Source organism: Magnolia sinica, chromosome 15, assembly GCF_029962835.1.
Source record: "Magnolia sinica isolate HGM2019 chromosome 15, MsV1, whole genome shotgun sequence".
Classification (NCBI taxonomy): domain Eukaryota; kingdom Viridiplantae; phylum Streptophyta; class Magnoliopsida; order Magnoliales; family Magnoliaceae; genus Magnolia; species Magnolia sinica.
The window spans coordinates 61,750,636-61,776,196 of NC_080587.1; the positions used below are offsets into that span (position 1 = coordinate 61,750,636).

Below are 25,561 nucleotides of genomic sequence, written 5' to 3' on the forward strand. Positions count from 1 at the left end.
AATCAATTTCCCAAACATTTTTTGCATCGCCCTCAACCCCGCCATTCATGTCTCAAGCTGTTTCTCCTTCTCGAATAACAAAATCGAATGGAATGTGGTATGTAGGAGGAATCTTCAGGATTGGGAGATCGAAGAGTAAGTGGGCCTGCTAGAGCGCATCTGCAGGAGCACGCCAGACATTCTCGACCCAGACAAATTATCCTAGAAGGCAGATAAGTCCAGCAACTTTTCAGTTAGTTCTCTATACTCCATGCTGGGCCATGAGCCGGTTTCCATAGACGAGCACCCATCCTTCCATTTCTGGAAATACTCGGTCCCCCCTAAACACGCTGCTTTTGCCTGATTGGTGACGAACAAAAGAATCCTCACGGTGGATAACCTGAGGAAAAGGGGAATGCCCATCGTCAATATCTGTCTCTGCTGCATGAAAAATGAAGAATCCATCGATCACCTGCTGCTCTCCTGCCCTTTCATCTCTTTAATCTGGTCAGAATTTCTCAATCGATTCAATCTTAGCTGGTGCTTCCCTAGTTCTGTTAGCCTTCTCCTTAAAGCCTGGCACGGGGTCAGTTTGAGCTAGCAGAAATCGTGTCTATGGAGAATGGCAATCATTGCTATATGGTGGTCAGTCTGGGAAGAAAGAAACGACAGATGTTTTAGGGACCTTTCAAATTCGGAAGCAGTTATAGCCAGCAAGGCTAAACGGCTCCTGATCGAATGGGCTATTTTCGTTGTGGGTCTTAAGGATGTTGATTTTCTTTTTCTTGGAGTCTAGTTGTTGATTGCCTCCTTGGCGATCTCTCTCCTCTCCCCTGCTTTGTTTTCTTTTTCTTCCTTTTTTATATAATATCGTGACTTCTCAAAAAAAATTGAGCACTATTTCCGGAATAGGTAGACCCGATAAGGCATCAACAGACTGATTGCAACAACAGGTACCTGTCTTCTCATAAAGATGAAGTATCACTTGCATGCAAGAGGGCCGTTTGCACTTGTAGAAATGATCTTATTAGCTTTTCTATGAATGGGAATTACACATGTTCTCTATAGTTCTGTTTTAATGATACAGATTGCAACTTACAATGAAGACAAACTAGTAACAAAATTTGCCAAGTCAAATTTATGAATTTAACGCAATGAAAACATAGAAAAACGAGTTGGAATATATACTTGCAATCTAAGGTAAGCAAATATTGGAGTCTCCAGTAGGCGGATCAACTTGTCCAGCTGGACCAAGAATTTCACATTGATGTCTTCCTCCACTAGTGATTGAATCACGGAACTTGCATGTTGGTAAGCCTGTCAGGAAAGATCAGAGATTATCATTGGAAAAAAAAAACAGACTAGAACAAGGTGCAGTAAATTACCATGACAAGATACCCTACCTGAGCTAGTAGGCAGAGGCTTATTGTTGCCATTGGCGAGTGGCACCAGGATGAATACAGAGAAACAAACAAGTCTCTGCCAGCAGCATTTACCAATGATTGTTTTAGGAGTACCCGTAGCTCGGCCAATTCAGAGGATGTGAGTAAAATCAAATTCAGAGCCTGGAACATATGAAGAACGATTCCGAAGATAGGTCAATAAGAAACTGCATTTCTGCTTCAATGAAGTTATCAGTAATTATACACCTTAGAAACAATAAAACCTGAACCATGATGGATGCAAAATCCAAGTCAGCTTCCCCCTCTAGGATTGTAGAAAGTTCTCGGTACACCCTTTGAGCATCCAAAAGAACACATAGCCGACGAATAATCAGGGCACCACGCCTGAATAAACAGACCAAAAACTTGTTAAAAAGTTACAAGAAGCGCATGTCCAAATACTTAAAAGGAAATATGCTCTTCTAATTCAAAGATAAGAAAAACTCACTTCTCAAGAAGCATATGGTCAGTCCGAAAGTTGTGCACTAGAAAAACGACAAGATGGCGGAAATGCGATTCATCTCTTGCAATACATGCATGCACCTCTAGCACCAAAAGAACCACCTGTAGACAAACCATGAGAAATAAAATGTTCAAATAAATCAGGAAGAGACCTTAATATTTAACTTTTGTACAGAAAAGATTGAATTCTTAAATAGGAAAAAATCAACTAGATGTAGGACATTTTGAAACAATGCCAGGACGAGATCTTAATAAATCACGAAGATATCTTAATGTTTAACTTTTGTACAGAAAAGAGTTAATTCTTTTTTCTCTTTCTTTTCTCACATGCACTCACACAGCCCACATACACCCATGCACTCACACACCCCACATACACCCGCACATTCACACCACAATGGGTGCTCAAACCCATGACCTCATGTTGAAACTCTTGTGAATCTACCACTGAGACATAGGGTTAAACAGGAAAAAATCAACTAGCTGTAGGACATTTTGAAACAATGCCAGCTCAAAGGCATCTATGGATCCTCTGATTCTGCCATGGTAGAAATGCATTGGCATCCCTGAGAACCTCCAGACTACACAGTAGCAAAAGGCACTGAGCAACAAAGCTATAAAAAGGCTTTTTAGATATAAATTTGGCTAAAGAAACTCACAGCACACAGTAGCTAATGTATCCTCAATTTCATTGGTTCCCAATTAATGCAGAAAACCAAAGGGACTGAATAGCAGTATATCAAAAAAATAGAAATAAGAAGTTCACAGAACTAGGATGAAGAACTTTTTTTCTTGGTGCTTGAAGGTTCTACCTAACATGCCAAATTCTGTTTCTTCTTTACGATCCACAATGCAGAATGGTCGGATACAATATTCCAACATCCAGAAATGGATTGAGAATATCATGCTCAGAGATGATTTTTTTCTTTTTCTTTTAAAGAATCTCAGTTGGACTTTTATTGTGGTAACTCTGCTCTTTCTGCCTATTTATGGAATCTCTGAAATAAGCTTTTAACCGTAGCACGTTCTGCCTATTTATGGAATCTCTGAAATAAGCTCTTAACCCTAGCACTAAGTACCATAATTATTTGGACCAGAAGGGTCTCAGATGATTGGTGCCCACCACCCAAGATTGTTTCTCTAGTCATGTCATTAGATGAATTCATTGCCCTAAAATAAGCTTGGGGATTTTCTGGTCCCTTCCTCTGGTTGCAAAGGCGAAGCTATCAGGTCTTTTGAACCCTGTGGTAGATTCACATACTATAACATCATACATGCGCCAGTTGTAGCACTCCATCCTTTCCATATTTATGGAGGCCATAATCCTTGCTTAGAAGCTAGAGCAACTCCTTCATGTAGCTTGTACTATAGTCTATATACCTGAAGATATTAAGGTGATCAGTTCGTAAAGGGGAAATTGCGTCGACGATTTCCTGCAATTTTGGTGATAATTTGGGAGGAACATCCTACAATATATTGCTCTTAGGTAACGGTAAGAAAATAGATACAGACTTATTCAACTTGATAAGTTTATCTCATGAAGCTTTAGAACAGAGTAGGGGAGCAAAGGGATAGACAAGAAAATAATATCAGAAGATTAGCTTGGCTTTTTGCCAGGGAGATTAATAGCTGAAGCTAAGAGGAAAGATCCACACGAGGTTTTCAAAGAACTAGAGAAAGCATACAAGTGCGGAGGGAGCAGATGTGGTAGGTGATAGGGAGGACTGGGGTACCAAGAGGATATATTGATATTACTAGATGCATGCATGAGGGTGCTTTTACAAGAGTGAGAGCGGGTTATGGTGGCTGATGAGTTCCAAGTAGCAGTTGACCTTCATCGAGGGTAGACATTAAGCCCTAACCTTTTTCGCTCTTGTTATAGATGACTACGAAGAACAAAATTAACAATGAGATCATTCGAAGCAGCCCAGAGTAGCCCAATAAGAGATAAAATGATGGAAAGCAGATTGAGATGATTTGGTCATGTGCAACAAAGGTCAGAGATGGCTCCACAGGGGGAATTGACTGTGACTGAAGGGCCTGAAATGTGGATGAGGAAACGACCTAAAAGGACTTGGATCAAATCATGAGAAGGCATATGAAAGCTTTTTCACTTGCTGAGAATAGGACCTTAGATAGCAATGGTTGGCAAAATAGGATCCGTAAAGCTAGCACCAAACAGTTGGGAACAAGACTGTGATGCTGGTGATGGTGCCGGTGATGGTGATGGTGATGGTGCTGGTGATGGTGATGGCGGTGTGATGTGATGTGATGTGATGATCTGACTGCAAGAAAGCCCACACACATCTTGATGGCATAGTGTCACTAAATGGGAAATCAAAGAATTAAGTACCTCTAGGGCATTCATTTTCTTTTCGTCAATTAAGGGTGTCTAGAAAGGGTGAAATGCAGACTTCTAGGAAAACTGAAGCTAACACAGGGTTAATAATCAAATGCATTATCCACGATTTTTGAAAAGCTCTCAAGATGCTTGTTTTACCACATATCAACAATAGGACAAGTTCCTAAAAGGATTAGTGGCAACAGGAAGTATCTGTCAGCTAGTAGGACATTCAATACTTGAAACAACTTTAAAAACAATTTTTTTTTAAAATGTCCCAAATTGTTGGGAGGGGGTTTACAGTTAAGTCTAAGTTGGTATTGACCCTCACTCTATACCATCACATGCCTTTCTTCTTGCACTTAATCAATGTTATCAAAGCAAGATCTTCGAACACTGGCTTTTTCATCCCTTTACCCTCATCATCCTTCATCCTAACAATAAACAACATAAGACAGATCTTCATGAACCAAGTCCCTAGAAGTCCTCCTATGAGGTTTTAGAGACAATATAGCTGACGCCTAGAGATGTACAGAGGGTTTGTATGTGCAAGTGTGCACGTGTATACATGAACATGCACATGTACATTGTGGTGTTTTAGTAAGTTTTCACTGCTTAAGGACACTTTTATCTGTTAACTTTTTATTAATAAAGCTGGGATTAGGACTAAGATAGTAATCACCTGTTGTCCCTCTTGCACATTTTCCCTCTTTTTCTATGTTCTCTTTTCTTCTTCATTCCTTCACATTTATATTGATACCTTTGCTTTTCATCATCCTAAAATTCTTCTTTTCTTTTCTTTTTAAACCCAGTAAGAAACCAACAGTCATACAACTGATTGACAAATTGTGGGACATTTAAAAGGCTGTAAAATAAGCAAGAATACAGCACTGTGCAGGCTTGATGTGATTAAGGACCAAGTTCCATTCTAGTGTGGTTCAGTAGATATCACCCATTTTTATGAAAATCTTGTGGGGAGGGGGGGGGGGGGGGGGGGGGTGGTTGTAAAAGCAAGCACACAATGCTCTATCTAGAAAAGAGATCCATGTAAATCCAGACACTAGATCTGGATTTTTTTATTTTTTTATTTTTGAAACAATGCACTAGATACAGAAAAACAGCAGCAGTTGATATTGAGGCTAGATCCAAAAAACCAGTACCAACCCACTACATAGAAAGGAAAATGTAGAGTTGGAGGTTTGCTGAATTGGAAAATAAAAATAAAAATTTGCGGCCATTGTTATGTTCTTCTTTTCATTTCATTTTGGGTCCATGTACAGGATGAGAGTAGATCTATCATAGATATCTTTAAGTAGGGATCTATAATGATATCAGCAGTTCATGGATCCAATTATGTAGATTGGTACTCATTTCATTTAGTGTTCTTCTCAGACTACAAGTAATAGCACAACCAGTGGATGAACTGAAGAAATCTTGTCTGATTGGACATATTCCAGAACGCATTTGGTTCATGGACACATTCCAGAATACATCTGGATGAATTTGGTTCACCATCAAGTACTATGGAGAACCACAGGCCAGTTATAGTCTCACAGAAATTGAAATAAGTAAATTATCTTCAATGGTCAAGGTCAGTGGAACTATAACTTGGAGGTAGGTCTGTCTGGGTATATAGATGGAATACTTGTTGAAGTTCAACCTATTACTAGAGATAACCCATGTCGAGAAATAGATAGCTTGGCACAGTATGAATCAGTTAGTTATTTCATGATCATTAAATTCAAGGAACCCACTATATCTGCAATGGTGATGTTCATTACAATTGCCAAGGAGATCTGGAAGCACTTCGAATTGTTCTGTTCTCAACGAAAACCTAGGGATGAGTTTTAGCTCGAGTTGAAATTTAAAAATCTAGAACCAGAACAACAATGTTCGTGTCCTTGCACTTTTGGGTCTCACCATAAATCATATGAATGTGCTAATGAGCAACAATAGTTCCAACTCCTTGCTAACTTACAAAAGAATTTTTTAAATCAATAAAATACCATTCTTGGAAATGGAACAATAAAAACACCAGCCACTGCACTTACAATTCTACCAACTGAAGAAGATCGGCAGAAGGCTATCAAAAGTTCCGCAAGTGTTGATTTATCTAGAAAGGGCAGTGATAGTGGCTAACACTTCAAATTTATGAAACAATATGATCAGTAAAAGAATATGTGTGGAAATGAAGTGTACACGTTGTGGCCAGACATTATATCAAGGATACTTGTTGAAAAAAAATATTATTTTGTTTTTGAGGGGTTACGTGTTGAAAAAATCATTGTTTACTCACCAAAAAAGAAAGACAAAAGAAAGAAAGAATGTGCCAACTGCAGACGTAATAACTTCTCAATGGACAGGCATTGGATCTTTTTGAGCAACCTTCAAAGTCAAAGCAAATGTCCGGCAACTCCTGGTGTTGAGAGTGCCCCTAGCTATCTATGGATCTTGACTATGAAACCACTATTAGGTCTCATTCCGGGACAAATAAAGCTCCAATTCAAGAATAACCACACAAAGGACAGGTGTTGGATATTCAAGGGCAATGTTCGAAGTAAATTAAAAAAGGTCAGGCAACTCATGACGTTGAGTGCTCGCCTAGGGATGTTTTTACCATGAAACAACTACTGGACATCACTCCAAGATAATTCAAGTTCCAATTAAAGAATACAACAAACTCATAAGATAACATGTTCTAGTGATGCAATCATGGTTTTAAATATTGGTTATGATATGGCCACATCAACTTTACAGGGGTGAACAGGTCCTCTACGAAAAATGAATTGTATCAACTCGTATCAGCCGATATGGGTTCCCATTTTCAATTTTTATTTTCATTTTTCTCTCTCATTTTCTTCTCTTTCTACATTTCAACCATGGAGGAAGTTTAGAAACTAATACTAGACTGGATCTAGGCCTGTTTTGAGGATCAAAATACAAATTTTGAGTGGGGTTCAACAAATCGAAGCAAAATGGTCCCTAGGTCAAATATTTTCCATCGGGACTTGGATGCACTGCAACTTTTATTGGGTATTAAAGCAACAAAGTCAAAAGAGAGATCAATCTCTCTCTTCAAATATATATATATATATATATATATATATATATATACATATATATATATATATACATATATATATATATATATATATATATCCTAGGATTTACTACATGAGGCTGGTTTCTTAGCACTAACCAGCTGGTTACCATTTATGGAATTTTTTTATTGACGTTTTCCTTTTTATTAAGGTAGAGCTTGCTGAGGACGTGTCTGCCTATCAGAAATTGGTTTGTAAACAAATTTAACTGACGATTTCCACCCCATATCTTAAGACAAAAACATTATTAGCCCGATTATACATAATCTTTATGTCTCTCTTATAGAATTTACTTGTTGGATTCTTAATATTGAAAATTTTCTCCATGTCATGGTATTGTGCTTGGTTACATAGACCTTCTACCTTACTTAGGTGCTACTCCCACTTCAAATCACGCTTCACACTCGCGCTCCTGCTTCCTGGTTGTTTATACTTGCAAATGTTTTAAAACAGATGCTTCCCCACTCCAAACAATCTGTTGCCACTTTGCTTCACAGCTCATTCAATTATAGTATTATCCATGCTTCTCGTGGTCATCTTTTTATCTCTGTATACTCTGATGCCAACTGGGTTGGTTCAAATAGCGACTTGGTGATCGACATCTACATGTTGCACTTTTGGCGGGGGGAGCTTGGTTGCTTGGAGTAGTATGTTGTGGCTAGATCAAGTGTTGAAGCAGACTACCATGTTATAGGAGACCTTATTTCATTTCAGTCATTAATGATAGAGCTTGATTTCTGATCTTCTTCTCTCATGACCTTGTTTTGTGATAATCAAGCAGCTAGTCATATTGCTTTTAATTCATTATTTCTAAAAGAACTAAGCATAGTGTAATAGACTGTCATTTGGTTCTTCAGAAAATCGTCGTAATCAAATCTGAGTTCCATGTGCCAGGTTAGATCATCAAGGTGCTGATATGTTCACAAAACTGTTTGCAAGTTCTTGCGCCTTCACTTGTTCCAAGTTCCATATGTCAGATCCTTTGTTTATTGGACAAGCTGGGTGCTTGTGACATCCATGCACCATCATGAGGATTAGAGGGGTTTATGATGATGTTTTAGCTTTTAGATCGAGTTGCTGATAAGTTCATTAAAACTGCTGGCAGGCTCTTGCTCCACTTATCGGACATGCTGGACGCTTGTGACATCTATGCACCATCATGAGGATTAGAGGGTTTTATGGAGATGTTTTAGTTTTAAGTGCTTGAGGGCATTTCTATCCTTGACCCTCACCACCTCTTCTCCCTCTCCAAGGTATTCCCTCTACCTATTTTCTCTTCTTCACTTTTTTTTTTTCTTTGAGAAAGGTGATGCTTTTATTATAAAGGGCCAGAACGGACAAAGAATAAAGCTACAAAGCAGCCAAAAGCAAAGCGGGAAGAGCGCTCTCTCCCCCTCCCCTGAAACAGAATGCCCAATCTCTTACATCTTTTTTTGCCCACTGAAGAACCTCCCCCACCTCCTTCCTACAATTGCAAAAACAACGAATGTTTCGCTTCCCCATATTGCCCAACGACCTGCTTGCAACGCCAACCTCTAGAACTCACTATTACATCTCTTTTCGCCAAATGAAAAACCTCCCCTACCTCCTTCCTATAATTGCGAAAACACCAAACATTTCGCTCCCCCCATATTGCCCAAAGACCTGCTTGCAACACCAACCTCCCCTAGAACCCACTCCCTTTCTTTCTAACTCCACCATGCCACGAGAGAAAAACTCAGGCATCACCCAAGAAATCCCAAAAATATTTTCTAAATCTCATTAGAGAAGGGGCAGCGCATAAACAAATGATTAACCAACTCTTCAAATTGGAAGCATAGAAAACAAGCATTGATCACTATCATATTCCTCTTCTGAAGGTTATCCATCATGAGCACTTTGCCCTTGCCAATTAGCCAAGCCAACACACAACAACCTTAGGAGGGACCCCATAATGCCACACAAAAGATGTGTGCCCCTTGTGTTATGCAGATTGCCTAAGAAAGCCTTTCACAGACACTTCTTGTGACAGGAAGCTAGGTGGGGCCCACCGTGATGTTTGTGAGAAATCCACTCCGTCCATCCATTTTTCCAGATCATGTTAGGACATGGGCCCAAAAATGAGGTAGATCCAAAACTCAAGTGGTCCGCTCAACAAGAAAATGTGAGGATTGAATGTCCACTGTTGAAACATTCATGGGGCCACAAGTTTTGGATCAGGCTAATATTTTTGTGTTTTTAGTTCATCCTAGTAGGAATGACCTTACAAACAACATGGATGGGATATAAACATCACGGTGGACCCCAGGGAGATTTCAACAATAGAAATCTCCCTACCCACTTTTTCCTATCATGCAGCCCACGTGAGTTATGGATCTACCTCATTTTTGGGCTCATGTCCTAAAATGATCTGGCAAAACAGATGAACGAGGTGGATTTCTCACAAACATCATGGTGGGCCCCACCTAGCTTCATGTCGCAGGAAGTTCCTATGAAAGGCTTTCACGGGCATTCCGCATCCCCCATGCCCCTTCGAGATGGATGTCACATAACAACCTGTAGAAAGAGCGCACCGAGAATCTCCCCAACTTCACTTCAGCCAGACCAGCAAATCCTTAGCATCTAGCAAAGGTTGCGCGCTGCTTAACCGATTAAAGAGGGATAAAATCAGATTCCTCTTCTTCCAATAGGTTCCTGTGAGTCTGTGACACAGCGGAGTCCAAACCACTTCATTACCCAAAAAGGAGTAACATAGAGCCTCGGGGACTTCCGCTATCAATGATAGAGTCATAGACTAGATATCCTTGGGAAACCCACATGACGAGCAATATCTCCTAACCATACATCTTCCCAAAACCTGATTCTCATCCCATCCCCCAAGGAGAAACCTACCCCCTCCTTGAACCTCACTCTCGATTTTGCAATTGCCCTCCAAATCACCAAAGCACTATATAGAGAAGACTACTTAGCCCACCACCTGCACTCCCTATCTTCAGTCCTTTAAATTTATACAATTGACAAAAGTAACATGTTGAACACCCAACACTCAGGAGTGTCGTCTTTCCTGCCATATATTGTTACAGATACAACCTGAAACATTAAAAACCATGATTATCAAATTAGGTTGCCAGCAAATAGTAACGACACTGATTCTTTTGACCACACAAACAAGTGCATTAAGAACCACACTCTGTGAGGATTAAATCTCTTTGGAATTTATTCCAGCATCTTGATCTAAAAGGAAATCAGATCCAAAACTAGCCTTTCCATGCTCAAATACGTACAAATGGAACAGTATGTGCGAGATACACAAACTAAATGAGACTGTATAAGGTGTTTGTATCCATAGGCACGCAGACGAACGTATCCTTGTCTTCAGCTAGCAAGTGCATATATGTTTGAAACAGGAAAAAGAAATTAAGCTTATTATATGGAAAGCTGTCTGAGACATTAAAAACACAAATATGTCAGTTCAAGAGTTCAGAATAGTCTTCAAATTGAAGATGATTTGGAGTTGTTCGGTCAAACTAAAAATTAAAAAAAAAAATAAATTGTCTTCCAACTAAACACGTAAAAGAATCTTTTGGGAAAAATGAGAGAGAGAGAGAGAGAGAGAGAGAGAGAGCTCAACATGTTTAGGCAAGCCAGTGGACAACCTTAATCTTGAAATTTAACCATTTCACAAAAAGTTCAAAACTGTCTCTCTTCGTTCTCGTTCTTTTGCTAATTAACTTTGAATCAATTATGTAAATCTTGAATAATCATGCTTCCAAGATCAATATATACAAACTCGAGAATGAACTGGAAAGGTACAGTGTAGAGAATTGCCATCAGAGCTGCCCCAGGTTGGATTCATGAAGCTCAATTTTGATGGGAGAGTAGTGGGCAGTTATGATCCCTCAACGAACAGTTGCATTTTGAGAAACAATAAATAAGAAGTGCTGATGGATTTCCAGTCCTAGTGACGAGATGGGGCTGACAAAAACAAAGTTAATTGCACTTAGAGAGGGACTGCATTTGATTAGTCACTCTATCTCAGGGAAGTTCATTATTGAACAGAGTTGTCTAGTGATTTATTGGTGAGTTTCGGGGAAATCTCTGGGGCCTTGGAGATTAATTTTGTCTTTGGTATGTTATAGCTCTCGACGCTTCTTTGGGTGCTTCTTGTTCCTTCTCTCCAAAAGTTGCCAATAAAGTCACTGATAGCCTCCACTCGCAAGAGAGTGGCAAGAGGGTCACCACAAATGTCTCCTAGCTTTTTCTTTGAATAAAATTTTGTCACCATTCAAAATGATATATATACATACATACAAATATATGCATACATGGGTGTGTGTGTGTGTGTGTGTTTGTTAAAAAGTACAAAGCATGGAAATGCAAATTACCTCATCAGAAGGATCCGATAATGTTTTGAGAAGAGTATCAAAGATCTCATTCAGGAAAGATAATACCTGTTCCAGATACAGGCATGAACTTGGGTCAGTTGTATTCAAAATAAGCATTACATTAAACATAAAAGAAAGTTCCAAACTCGAAACATAGGATCAGATGGCAATCGCAATGTTATCAAGATCTTTCTTTTTCTTTTTCTTTTTTGAAGAGCAATGTTGTCAAGATCTTTTTCTCTTTTTTTTTTTTTTTTTTTGAAGAGCAATGCTATCATATCACAAATCGTAATAGGGATTGAATCATATTGAATTGAAATTAAGATTTTTTTTATGATTTTCTTAAAAATTGAAAAAAAAAATCAGAAATAAATTAAAAACTCATCAATCATCCTTTTGCAATCAACATGCACCAAGTAATACCATATGATGATAGTGTTAAAGGATTCTTATGTTTCTTTTTTCTTTTTTTTGGTCTTTCAAGAAATTTCCCTAGAAAAACATGCAAGGATCCTTTAATAATTTCTGTTCTTCCTACTTTTCTTGAATGTAGAATCAAGTTGGAAAAAGAGTATTTGATTCTATAAGCCAACGAAAAAAGATATTTTGATTTCCAACCATCATTCCGCAATACATATAGGTCAACCTGATCATAACCATCCATAAAAATATTCCAGATAAGTCATATATCTATTTGGTGTTTTGATCAATTAAGAAGTCATTAAAAATATTTAAAAAAAAAAAAAAAAAAAAAAAACTGTATGATTGAAAGTTAGAGAATATGTATCATTTAATCTCTTGTAAAGAACAAAATAAAATAATTTACCTTCTCTAAAGGATTTGTTAAAGCCCCTTGATATACATTGATACACCATCCTCTGACTGCTCGAGCTTTTAGATAAAGTGGTGATTTGACATGGTATCAAAGCAGATGGTCAAGTGTTTGAATCCTAGAAGCATAAAATATGTCTCCCTAATGTATTCTCCCACGGGGGGGGAGGCTTGCCCAGTATGTTCTCACGCGGAGTTCCACCCCGCACGTGCGGGGGAGTGTTAAAGTCCCTTGATATACATTGATACACATTCCTTTGACGGCTCGAGCTTTTAGAACAAGTGGTGATTAGACAGGATTCTTTTTTTTTTTCCTTTTTCCTTTTTTCTTTTGAAACGTTTCTAAAGGATTCTTAAATCCCCCAACAAATTAAAAATATAAAATGAAAGCCAAGTGAAGCTCAAAATGGAAGAGAGCAACAAGTATAATTTGAATCCTAAATCATAGGATTCAAATCATAGAATCATAGGATTCATATAAAAAAGGATTCAAGGTGGGGTTCAAAACATGTTGCTTAAGATTTGACTCAAATCATGAATCATAGGATTTTGAAAATTATGGCCAACAGCAATAAGACAGAGATATACTTTGATACAATGGCAGGGCGTGATGGATGACAGGCAGGCAGTTATAAATTACTGAGAAATTGCAAGCACGCATGTAAGTAATTCAAATTAAACCGTTCCAAATTATGGGTACCAGTTTCGATGTATCTTGAACAAAATATTACTATTATCTGGTTATATAATTTATTAGATTGCTGGACATGTGTTGGGCAGTCAAAAATGAAAAAATCATTTCAAAAAGCAAGTGTACACTAATCAGAGTTTGGATTGTTCAACCAATATTTGATTTTTAGATTGAAACTTATTGACAGTGGGTTCCATAATTTAGTCAGTTTAATTTGAGTAAACATATGGCACATGGCACATGTACAATTTCTACATGCCTGAGTATCAAGCAGCATACATAGCCAGAGTATCAAATAACTGCCCAAAGATAAAGAATGATGGGCTGTTTGGGTTGAACACTTGAACAGAATAATCGATGGCCCTCCTTGCTGTCTGGTGGGCTGTTTGGATTGAATGGAATAATCAATGTTTTAATGACAGAGCCAGCCCTGTGGACGCCACTTTCTTTAGGGCGATTCACTGTCTGGTCGAGTGGGCCGCCTATTCTGTTAAACCTCTAGTCTGTAACTTTGCATTTTGATATGCCTAACTGTTCTGCTATCTCAGCAGATCAGTTTTCCTTTTGTTCTTTTCTGCTCCTTTTATTAATACAATCCTCTGCATTATCTCTCAAAAATAAAAAAATAAAGATAAAGAACAATCGCTAAGTAGATATAGAAGAAGTTTCTTCAGAAACATGTGCATCAATATACAAATCTCAAATCAATCTCTACCTTTTAATGAACATCCTAGCCAACAATTTGGAGAAAATGTTACACCTTTTGCAATTGTTAACTATAAAAAACTAATATTCTTTAATTGTAAACTTGTTAAATCCAGAAAATGGCATTAGCTCAAATGAACGGTGGCAGTGAAAACAACATTAGAGATCAGGTAAGCAAATTTCCAACACGAGATCAACCTCTGAGTGCACATGCACTCACTGCATTATAAAGGAGGGATGATCAATGGCTACCTCTGCACGATGCCTGGCCAGAAGTGTTGCAATCCAATGCAATGCCTCAATTCGAGTAGCATCCCATTCACTAGATAATTGTCTGGAAAAAACCAGTACACAGAAAATCACCATCTGATCATAATACAAAGTGATAAGAGAAGCATTGTCCCATCAACTAACTTATAGCATGAAATAAAGAAACTTTTCTGTCATGCTTTCTCCTTGAAGTACAATAGGCATGTTGACCGAAAATTATTGAGACCTCAAGTAACCTTTAAATCAAGCTGGTTGTTCAGGTGACAAAGACTGTACCTCTTTGCAATTGAGAGGATGGCTCCAATATCAAACTCCTCAGCTGGATCAGCCCTAATAGCACGAAGCTCTTCATTGGTTTCACGAGCAACCTGGGGAATAAAAAGAGTGGAGAGTGCAAGATGATAGGGAAGAAAGAAAAAATAAATAAAAATAACATGAGCAGGCATTTGCATGAGATGCAATCATTAAACAAATGAAGAATTTTTTACCCCTCTTATTTTATCCTCTTTATCAGATATGCAAGGCAAAATGGCTCCCAGAATATCAGCATAATAAGGAACAAGCTGGTCTCCACCAAGTTTTACAAATTCATTTATCTATACAGCAAAGTAGCAGAAGAGAAATTAGCTATCTGACTGAATTATAACCAGCAGCAGGTACTTGGTCTATTTCAAATAATTAGCCATCATTCATCAAACAAAGAAACATTCATCCTTTCACAACAGAACATAAAGCAGAACAATATACTAGGAAAGTGAAATGAAATAGAGACGCTATAACATGACAGATTGCTCAATGAATTTTATGTTAAGCCTATCTCCTTACCCAAGTGACAGCACACAGACGGGTAAATTCATCGGAAGAAGCTGCCCTTTGTACCAATATTTCAGCCATACGACCATAATCTACAGACTTCAGAGTAGCACTGTTTAGTCAGAAAAATTACAAGACAAATGAACCATACCGATTTAAAAGGAAATCTTTTCTCTTTTAAAATGCTTGGTCAAATAAATATGGATCTCTACCACCATTCTGCTCATAAAAAGAACTATCTAACAGCATTTTCTTGTCTAGATTAAGCCATAAACTAGGGGAAACCAAAAAAAAAGGGGTGGGTGGGAATGTTTTGATAATGTCTTGTAAGGAAGAAAAATCAGCAAGTTTCTTATATAATTATTAATTACAGAAAAGAATCCAAAGGGGGGGGGGGGGCGTTGGAATTGAAGACTTACTGGAGAGTTTTTTATCTCCTGGAGAAATTCAGAAAGTGCGGAATCAGCCTGTTGCCGTATTTCATGGCTGGAATCACTTAACATGTTGAACAAACCTGAACATTTGAAGCCCTATGAGTTAGCATGTAAATTCAAGTGGCAATACAAGATGTAGCTTAAAGGAGTTTGTTAAATGTCACTAAGGCACAGTTACCATCAAGAAAATCTGGAAGAAAACCAAGCATATCAATATCAGGAACACTATCCAGTACAGTGATCCATCCCACCAAAAATTGGCGGACGTAGGGATTCAGAACATTCATGCGCTCCCTTAGCAGTGGTATAAATTCTTCGATGCTGAAAAAAAAAACACGAAGACAGTATATGAAGTCCTACAGCCATATTTCTCCAATTTCTTTTTTCTTTATGCTGAATACTTTATCTATAAATTCAATATAGAAATTATAAGGATAGATGGTGCACCTGAACTGATCACTTTCAGTAACAATATCCTGGTTATTAGTTGAAAATATTAAATTATGCAAGTAGATATCATTGATTGGCACAACCCAACATAAGAGTTAAACTGAAAATGCACTGATGGCATACCTTCACAAGCCGGTCTAAAAGATGAGCAGCGCTCTGCACATTCGCATCTGAATCTGCCGAAAGCTTACAAAGTGCATCGAATATCTGATTAAAGAATACAATGAAATCCCCCCTTGCAACCTGCAAAACAGCTAGAGTATAGGTTAGGCTAGATAACACAGAACAGTTATTGATAGGGTATCTAGAAATATAAATAAAAGCACCCCATCCGCTCTCACCTTTGCTATGTTATATAGCGCTTCACAAGCATAATAACGCACCCTGCTATCTTGGTCAGCAAAGGAGTTGAGTACAGGTGGTACAATTTGCTGGCAGGTTACATCCAAAAGAAATTACTGATAGAACACCGAAGAAAAGAAATAAAGAAAGACAATTGATCCAGAATAAAGCAATTCACATGAAAACATTGAGATTAGAATATAACCAAACATACAAATCAGGAAATTAGTGTGATTTCAAAATCAGAATGCACATACAGACTGTTATAGAATACCTTCAACTACCATCAGTTTAAAAATAAATGCTTTAACCTTGACTTACTACATCAACTTGGCTCCACATGCAATTTACAATCAACTCAACTCAAGACTCATCAAAGACTTCAGCCAGCAACACAACTAAAAGTCTCACTAGTTCCCTCTTGAATTTTTACCATTATTTCCTCTTTTCAGTGAGTCGGAGAAGTTGACTTAGTTTGACTATTGGCAAGTAACCAGCTGAATATATTCTTAAGCATTTACAAGAATTGCAAAAAGAGAAACAAAAATAAGCAAATGAAGTTAAGCTATGATAACTTAAAAAACCATCCACCAGTTGCTTAGCATGGAGGATGTGTCTGGACCTGAGAGAGATAAGTTGATTAGGTCATCCAGTCTCAAGGAGTTAAATAAGGTCTGTACAAAGAAGCAATAGTTTAGGCCTATCCATGAAGCTGTTACTTAGAAGTTTCATGTGTTAAGGACAAAAATGTGAAGGTCAGATAGGACATCAAGCCAGGTACAGAACAGAACCCACCAAGATGCCGTTTAGGCTGTGTGCTGGCACTGAGATGATTACTTAATGACATGACTCCAATTCCTAGACCTATTTCAGGCTATAAGCTTGTGGTCCATCACAATTCACAGGTGTACACTTAGAGGACTGTTCATACAGGAATCCTATTGGAAGAAAACAAGAAACAGGACATTGATGGAGTTCCCAAAATACAATAAGGGCCTGTTAGAAAACCCAACAGATGCAGTGAGACAGCCATAAACCACAAATTTCTCATATTGGATAAAAAGGCAAGTTGCTTGAAACAACATGGATTAGCACCCAAAATGCAGAAGAGAAAACAGGAGGTATCCTGCAACATGCATTTTGGGGGATGAGACACAGTCCTGCACTCCTGCTTCTGCAAAATGCGCATGGGAGGGAATGCACAATCCATATTCCTCATTTTGGATACATCATACATCCAAGGAGGCCCTAAAGATAGTAAGAGCACCCTGCAAACTAATCTACAACCCTCATCCACCTCTCTCTGAATATAATGAAAACAGAACTTCATCAGCTACCTAAGATCACAAACCTCCTCCAAATGAGTATCTGGCCTTCAGATGAAAGGTTTAACAGAACTCAACAATTGGATTGTACTTGATGCATCACATTCTACAACCAAAGGACCACAATGGAGAAGAAAATAAATACATAATCAACCAAAAAAAAAAAAAAACACACATGCACACACACCTCAGCATCATTTGATGCCTTTAATGCCAATAAACCTGCATATGCCAACACCTCTCCCCCAACATTTGTTTAATGAACTTTTTGCCCCGGTGCTGGTCTCTCTTCAATGAACCATTAATTTTACTACAGATCTCATACTCACTCCGCCATGGAAGAAAAAAATTTAAAACAATGGGGAGTTCTAAAGGTTATTCATCCTTGTATCTGATCTTCCAAAAATCTTAATGATGTATGATCACACTTCAAACTTGCACTCCACCTCCTGCACCTTAGCTATTGTATTTGCTAGCATTTTAAAACATATGCTTCCATGCTCCCCCACCCATGGTATTGAAAAAATGGTTACGTAATGACCATTACAAATTGGCAATGGTGGGCCATTATGCGATACAATGTTGTATTGCCCATTTTGAAAAAAAAAATGGCCTGTAACTAGCCAGTAACAGCGGATATGGACCTGATACATTTTCTTCCTTCAAACAATTTTAAAAAAAAAAAAAAAAAAGTGATCGTTACAGGATCATAACAGCCGTTACAGCCAGTATCGTAATGGCCATAAGGATAGCAATTATGGCCATCATTATTGTTATTGAATACCTTGCCCACAAACAAAACTATTGCGACTTTTGTTCATACTTCCTGCAATTGCAGCTTGAATACCCTAAAGAGCTCTAGTAAACTACCATCAGAATCAATTTAGGCACCCTAATGCAAGATGGAACGATTGCAATAAGCATGCAATGAACATGTGGGCCCAAAATCTCAGTTTACCGTCCAATCAGTGGGCCCCACACATGGAATTGTGTAGATTTTTTGAGATACAGATCCCCAACGTTGTAGCTTGATTCATTCGAGTCTTTATTTAACAAATATTCTATTTTTAATAGGATCTTCTGGGACATTGAGTAATTATTTTCTATTTTGGGATATTTTTGCCTTAGGGGTAGGGGGGTGTTTGATCTTTTATTTACAATTGAAATTCAATGTAAATAAGTCATGATAATTTACTGGTGTATTTACAGCAGCATTCCCAATGTTAAGGTTGGCAGGGAGCTTGTTTGCAAAGCTTCAGAGTCCATATAATTTCCGCATGTAAAAATTGTGGGGCCCACCGTGATGTTTGTATCTTATCCACGCCATCCATCCATTCCACCAACTCCTTTTAGGGCATGAGCCAAAAAATGAGGAGGATCCGAAGGTCAAGTGGACCACACCTAGGAAATGGTGGGAATTGAACGCCTAACATTAAACATTTCTTGGGGGCCACGAAAGTTTTGGATCAAGCTGATATTTGTGTATACCCTTCATACATGTCGGTGTGATCTTATGAACAAGTTGGATGATAGATACACATCCCTGTGGGTCCTAGGAAGGTTTCAATTTTGAACAATGGACGTCATTAACCCCCCTGTTTCGTATGGTGTGGTCCACTTGAGCTTCCAAGCCTCATTTTTGGGCTCGTGCCCTAACATCAGATGGTAAAATGGATAGAAAGCATGGATCACACACATACATCATGGTTGGACCCATGGATTATAACGGTGCCCAATTCCTCTTTGATTTCATGCATTTGGACGTGGTTTTCGAGTTGTAATTACATGGGTATTTTCCTCTCAAACAAACACCCTTCAATGTCATTATTACCTATTTACTCCCATTTACACTTGTAATTGAAAAAACAAACACCTCCTTAGAGCATCTTTAATAGGATATTACAGTGAATTCCTACTTTGGGAAGATCTTTCATTAGATTTCAACATTAGGATATGATTTAGATTTAAAGTTAGTAAAGTCTAGATTTGTAAGATCTTATTTGGATCTTCATCTTTTCTATTTTGGTCTATATAAGACCTCTAAGGCCACAAGTGATGAAAGAGTTGATGAATGAGATTGGAATACAAAGAAGCATGAGTTTGCAGCCTATTTGGATTGATGGAATGCAAAAAGTAGATTTGGAATGGAAACCTCACATCCAAGGAAAAACGTGGATAAGGAAATCCATGGAAAAAAAATCCTTAGAAGGTTGTTTGTTTAGTTTCCATCATATCCAAGGAAATGTGGGATTGTCAATGGTCAAAAAGTGAATCTGCTTCTCAAAAAGGGATGTAAATGAGATATCAAGTTTTTACAAGGAAAAAGGCCCCCTTTTAGGAAAATCATGGAAAGCAAAAACCGTTTTCCCAAGTGACTTCATGGTTGCAATCGACAGAAAATGTAACATCTATGGAAAACATTTTCTTTTCCATGGTTACTATTTGGATTGCATCAATCTAAACAAAGACTAAGAGAGAGCATTCTCTCGTAAAGTGAGAACACTCTAAAAGATCAAGTTTTTCTTTTTGTTGTGCAAAAATCCATCCCCTTCCCCTTTCTTGTTTCTCATCCAGCCAACGTCAAATTGGTCTCAAAGCAAATTCATTCATGGACTTACATCAATTTAATGGCAAGCAACAAGATGAATATCATGGAAGAAATAGTGAGGAGATTACTCTTTAAAAAAAAAAGAAGAAAGAAATAGTGAGGAGATGTGATTCTATATGGAGAATACTCCATGAGATTTTCAGTCAATTGGATAATTTGACAACATCCACACAACATCAAGGAGTGCATCCTCATCAGCGAGAAGATGGCAATGTCGAGGAATCGGATGAAAAGACAGTCTTCCAATAAATTCATGTACGAATCACACCAACAGGACTACAAATTCATGTCAAAGCCTACGCCATCGTGGACCTTTGCAAAAATCATGGATTTCCCAATAAAGAGTTTGAACAAGGAATGACATTTTTTCATTGTCTTTCATAGGCTTCCCCCGTGTGGCTGTTATGCGATTGCAGTGCATAACAGTCTGTGGACTATTTTCTACATCAAATTCATCTCTGAATTGCAACTAGAGGACTAAAATTCATGTCAAAGGATACGCCATCATGGACCCTTGCAAAAAATCACAGATTTTTCAGATAACGAGTTTGAACAAGGAATGACATTTTGTTTTTCATTGTCTTTCATAGGCTTCCCCCATGTTGGCTGTTATAGCAAGTTTTCAGCTGCACTTGTAGTTTTTTAGATAACAAGTTTGAACAAGGAATGACATTTTTTTTCATTGTCTTTCATAGGCTTCCCCCATGTTGGCTGTTATAGCAAGTTTTCTGCTGCACTTGTAGTTTTTCAGATAACAAGTTTGAACAAGGAATGGCATTTTTTTTCATTGTCTTTCATAGGCTTCCCCCATGTTGGCTGTTATAGCAAGTTTTCAGCTGCACTTGTAACTTCTTTTTTTTTTTTTTTTTTTGGGAAAGATGAGCACTTGTAATGTACTTATTGTTTCTCATAGAACTGGTTGAAAACAGAGGATCTAAAAAGAAAAATGCAACTCATTCATCCACGTCATTAAGCATCCCATTCAAACATGTCGATAGGGAAGCGAATGATATAACCGTAGACTAAGTCTTAGTATATGACGTCTCTCCTATTTTATGATACAACTTCAGTTTTCTTCAACATATCTTTTACTACAATAAAAAAGAATCTAGAACTTTAGAAAAGTGCACATGGATTTCTATGTCTATAGATCTTTGTCATAAACTCCTTACCTCAAGATGCTGAGCAGCTTCAGTCGTCAAACCAACCGTCGCTGCAGCAAGTCCTATTAATCCACCCTACCCAAAAGAAATGAAAGAAAAAACACTTTTTTACTTAAAATTTACATTCCTTGCCAATTTTCATTAGTCCCGCAAAAATAATTATAATTATAATTATAAAATAAAAATAAAAATCAACAAAAAATCTGAAATTAAAGGATAAAACCTTCCGGTGATTCGCTTGTGGGGAGTATGTGAACTCTGTAGTCAACAGATTGATGACCGCCGTTATCCTATCATGGTCCCCTGCTGCCGCCAATTGCTTCACAATCCCTTCAACCTTTTTTTTTTGAGAATCCAAAACAAACAATTCAAAAACCAAGCAAAAGCATAATCAAAATCACAATTAGAAAAGAAAAAGAAAAAAGAAAAATATCAACGTACCTCGAGGGCAGCATTCTTGCGTTTCTCATAAAGCTTGTCGGCAAGGTTCCGAAGAACAGACGCCGGGATAATTGAAAGAGCATCAGCCATCACAACAGATGAATAAAATCGAGGGAGGAAAATCAAATTAGGAGGATCGAGATTCGTCGTTTCCTGACCTTCTCTGCTTCGAATCGGAACATGAAGAGATTCTTGATCATCTCGAGCATCGAATGAGGGGATTCAAGAATCCCTAATCTGCATTTTCACGATCGAGATCGCAACTAGAAAAGAAAATCGCAGGAAGAAAAAACCCTAGGAAGAAGAAAAAACCCTTGGTTTTTCCTCTCTCTCTCTCTCTTTTTGGGTATTTATATCGTCTCTGCGTTTACCGTTCGTCGTCACGGCGACCGATCGAGGTGAGAGCGGAGTTTGGTTATTTGCGGAAATGCCACTATATTTTAGTGACAAAAATGCCCCTCACCCTCTTCGCTCTCTCACTTTCATTTCTTCAGACTGGCATTGGGTTAATAACGTCGTTGCGTTCGCCGTTGGGGGTCGTCTCGTCGACGGTTCTTTGTTCTCCAGGAAAAGAAACGTGCACCGCGGGACAACCAATTTCACGAGGTAATGCCACGTGCGTGAATGATCGGAACCGTTTAATAGGGAAGTCCCGCAAGTTGTTAGGCCCTGGGGAAGCATTCCTCTCTACACAAATGATCCCAACCGTTGGATATGATGTGAGAGATTGAAAATGTGACAGGTGCTGCTTATGCCGCCAGTCATTAGGTGGGGCACACTTGTACAAGAAAATAGACGGTTGGAAAGAAAATCAGCAAAGCCGGTATTCAAAGTGGGATGTCAAAGTGGGCCGGGCAGGCGTGCCTCCTGGACCATGGCCTGGTTGCAAAGCTCAAGGACCGAGCCGAGACTGTGAATGGATAGTTAGCTTGTGGGTTGAGCTTGAACGGTGCTCCCGCAGGATACGCTAGGGGTGCTGGATTCGGATATCTACGGAAACGCTACTGCAATTGGACCGGAATCTTCTACAACGCCTGTTTTGCACGGCACATAAAGAATACATGCTCTCTGGGTCCATCGTGTTGTATTTGTCAAATCCAATCCGTCCATCAGGTGAGGACCAATATTTGAACCGTATGTTAAAAAAAAATATGTTTAAAACACTCACACGACGCCGCACTAAAGGGGACAGTGTAAGATTGCTCCAAATATCTTTAATTTCACAGGGTTTGGCCCAACTCAGTTCTTTCATAGGCTTATATTTGTATATTGTCTTAATCCTGTTGATTTACACCTGATTAATGGATTTGATGAAAATACATGCCGTGTTGGCCCACACAAACAAACCTGTAATTGAATGAGGTATTGCCTATCTTGGTTGTGCGCAGATTGGGTGCTACCTACCAAGAATTGGAGGGACGGAGGGGTGGGAGATATGCGGGCCCACCGTGATATATGTTATCTTTGTATTTTTGCCAACAACGGATGCCATCCATGTGGAAGTTCAAATCTGATGGACACACAGCGATTGGAGAAGACATGGACAGCAGGAGTGCCGTGGCGGCGGTAGACCCTCTAATGCCTAAGTTAGGCTCCCAGGTTATCACCTAGGCCGTAGATTAGGATTTGAATCTTACCCTTTTTATCTCCTTCTAGTTTGGGATAGTTATATATAAAGGATTCCGGAGGCTATTATGAAACCGCCATGTATTAATGTAATACCTTGGAGAGTATCTTTTTTTTATGGGAAACTGCCTCCAAATATGTCGTCGAGCTTGTATCCATTGGTATAATCTTCGACCGAGATTAGGCCAGGTCCTCTTCTGAGTATGGGGTGAGATCCCTTCTGAATTCCTCGTACCGTCTCTGGCGGTGGTCGACTTGGTCAGCTGGGGGTGTTGGGGAGCTTGGGGTTCGAGCTCCTTCCCCATGAGTCTTTTACTCGTGATGTAGACATTCCTGGTGAGGCGAGTCCTCTCCCACTAATATTTATCCTTTAGCCAATTCATCTCTGTGGCTCATCTTTGAGTCGGAGGAACTACCCATCGTGTGTCGATGGCCCTTGTACTTGGACTTCGGTTACTTGAGCTCAAGGTTACCTCGGCTCGGAGGCATATCCCTTGTTAGATAATTATGGTTCTTCCCGTTTAAGGGACCAAATCGGTTTTCCCCACAATAGTCCCCCCTCCCCCAATTTCCGAGCTCAGCATGTACGAGCTCGGAAGTGAGATATCATACTAGTCTAGATATGTGGGAATTTCAAATTCAATTTTTGAACAGCCCGTACTTTTTGAATTTTGAACTCAACTCGAATTTTTCACCAACTGGCATAGACAAGAGCTGAAAGGTTGGCAACAAGCGCGAAAGTTGAAAAGGTATTGTCAATGGTGCAAAAAATGGAGAAGTGTGCCATTATTGCAAACATCGCCTCGGATTCTGAGCAAATCAAGTGGTGATAATTGCCAACCTATTAGTCATGTGTGAACCTTATGATGCCACGTGGAGAGGCGCGTCAGTCAAGGCATCGCCTTGAAATCTCATGCCAGCACGTGGCATTGTACGGGGATAGTTGCAACATACGGAAATTATATAAATATCCCGAGTATTCATTTGTTTTTGCTCATTCGCTAAATGAGGTGTCAGAGCTTTGCCAACCTGTTGCCACTCTTCCTTCCATCATCTTCCCAATATCTGGCATGTTCTTACCCTTGCAGTCCTCGTGCCAGAGTACTGCCGGTACGCTTTCCCATAGCTCTTCTCTCTTTTTTTCTTCCGCTTTCTTTCCTTTTGCCTCATCCTCTCTCAATGTCTTCTGAGGAGGATTCCGGTGCAGCCACCGTGTCTAAACGTGTCTCGAATGAGTCAGAGAGTGGCACTTCTAATTCCAAATCCTTACCATCTGTTAAGTCTAGTCATCGAGGGTCGTCCCCCATATGAGATGGAACCGCGTGATGAGGAATCGCGTGCTAAGGAGTCGACCTCTACATCTGGTGAGCCGGTCCTCACTATTAACACCTTTGTGTCACAATTGACTATGGTTGATTTGAAATTTCTTAAGTCGGTTTACAGTATTCCCAACTTGGTGGGTCTTCACCTTCCCCGAGCTGACCTCCTATGAGGTTCGTGTTGTATCCCGCTTTTTTTTACATACGACCTTCATCTACCTCTCTTCCCTTTGGCGAGAGAGGTACTTTGTTGTCTTAGAGTCGCCCCAAGACAACTGAACCCTAATGTGTGGCAAGTTATCTTTGGTTGCTACGTCCTCTGACAACTAGTCGGGAACTCTGTACTCATAGTGGACAAGCTCATCTACTTATAACAGACTAAGAACATTCCCCGCTCTCATGGCTAATAATATTTTACTTCTTAGTCAAGTAAGGGCCAAGCCATTATTACCAATAGTCCATCCTCCAGCAAGGGCTGAAATGACAAGTTGTTTTTTATGTCTAAAGGATTTGAGGCTCCGGTGGCTGAGCTGGAGAGATTATCAACTCGGGTCCCAACTTTCCAGGCCTTGTTAGGTCAAATCACATACCAAGATCCTAATCTTGCATCTTATTTAATTCATTTTGATGTTGACGTCATATTTCGCAGGTCGCAGCCCAACTTATCTTACTATCGGATGTAATAGGTCAGGATCGCTCGATTACGACCTGTTGAGCAGCTAGATTATAAAAGGTTGGTCACTGCCGAGCTTCTGCGTTAATTCAGCCCTACTCCAGGCGATAAGTCTCTTAGCTCGATAGCTTTGTCACCAGTCGATAGTTCTTCTAATCGCATCTCCACGCATCTTGACTTA

At 39.1% G+C, this 25,561-nt stretch overlaps 1 protein-coding gene across 2 annotated transcripts in view; it reads right to left on the reverse strand.

The window, feature by feature from the left end:
* Window positions 1–22,290, reverse strand: part of LOC131228155 (protein VAC14 homolog) — a 41,955-nt gene extending 19,665 nt beyond the window's left edge. The window contains exons 1-17 of one of the 2 annotated variants that reach the window (XM_058223985.1): window positions 21,763–22,287; window positions 21,545–21,658; window positions 21,331–21,396; window positions 16,225–16,314; window positions 16,007–16,126; window positions 15,881–15,909; window positions 15,612–15,754; window positions 15,419–15,513; window positions 15,012–15,098; window positions 14,675–14,782; window positions 14,463–14,554; window positions 14,169–14,250; window positions 11,690–11,755; window positions 1,870–1,985; window positions 1,646–1,766; window positions 1,383–1,544; window positions 1,168–1,296 (exon numbers count right to left, since the gene is read on the reverse strand). In XM_058223985.1, the coding sequence (XP_058079968.1) occupies window positions 1,168–1,296; window positions 1,383–1,544; window positions 1,646–1,766; window positions 1,870–1,985; window positions 11,690–11,755; window positions 14,169–14,250; window positions 14,463–14,554; window positions 14,675–14,782; window positions 15,012–15,098; window positions 15,419–15,513; window positions 15,612–15,754; window positions 15,881–15,909; window positions 16,007–16,126; window positions 16,225–16,314; window positions 21,331–21,396; window positions 21,545–21,658; window positions 21,763–21,852 (1,710 nt within the window). In that variant the 5' untranslated portion in view covers window positions 21,853–22,287. Of the gene's footprint in view, window positions 1–1,167; window positions 1,297–1,382; window positions 1,545–1,645; window positions 1,767–1,869; window positions 1,986–11,689; window positions 11,756–14,168; window positions 14,251–14,462; window positions 14,555–14,674; window positions 14,783–15,011; window positions 15,099–15,418; window positions 15,514–15,611; window positions 15,755–15,880; window positions 15,910–16,006; window positions 16,127–16,224; window positions 16,315–21,330; window positions 21,397–21,544; window positions 21,659–21,762 lie in introns of both variants that reach the window. The other variant, XM_058223986.1, reaches the window with a different exon arrangement.
* Between the last annotated feature and the right edge of the window lie 3,271 nt (window positions 22,291–25,561).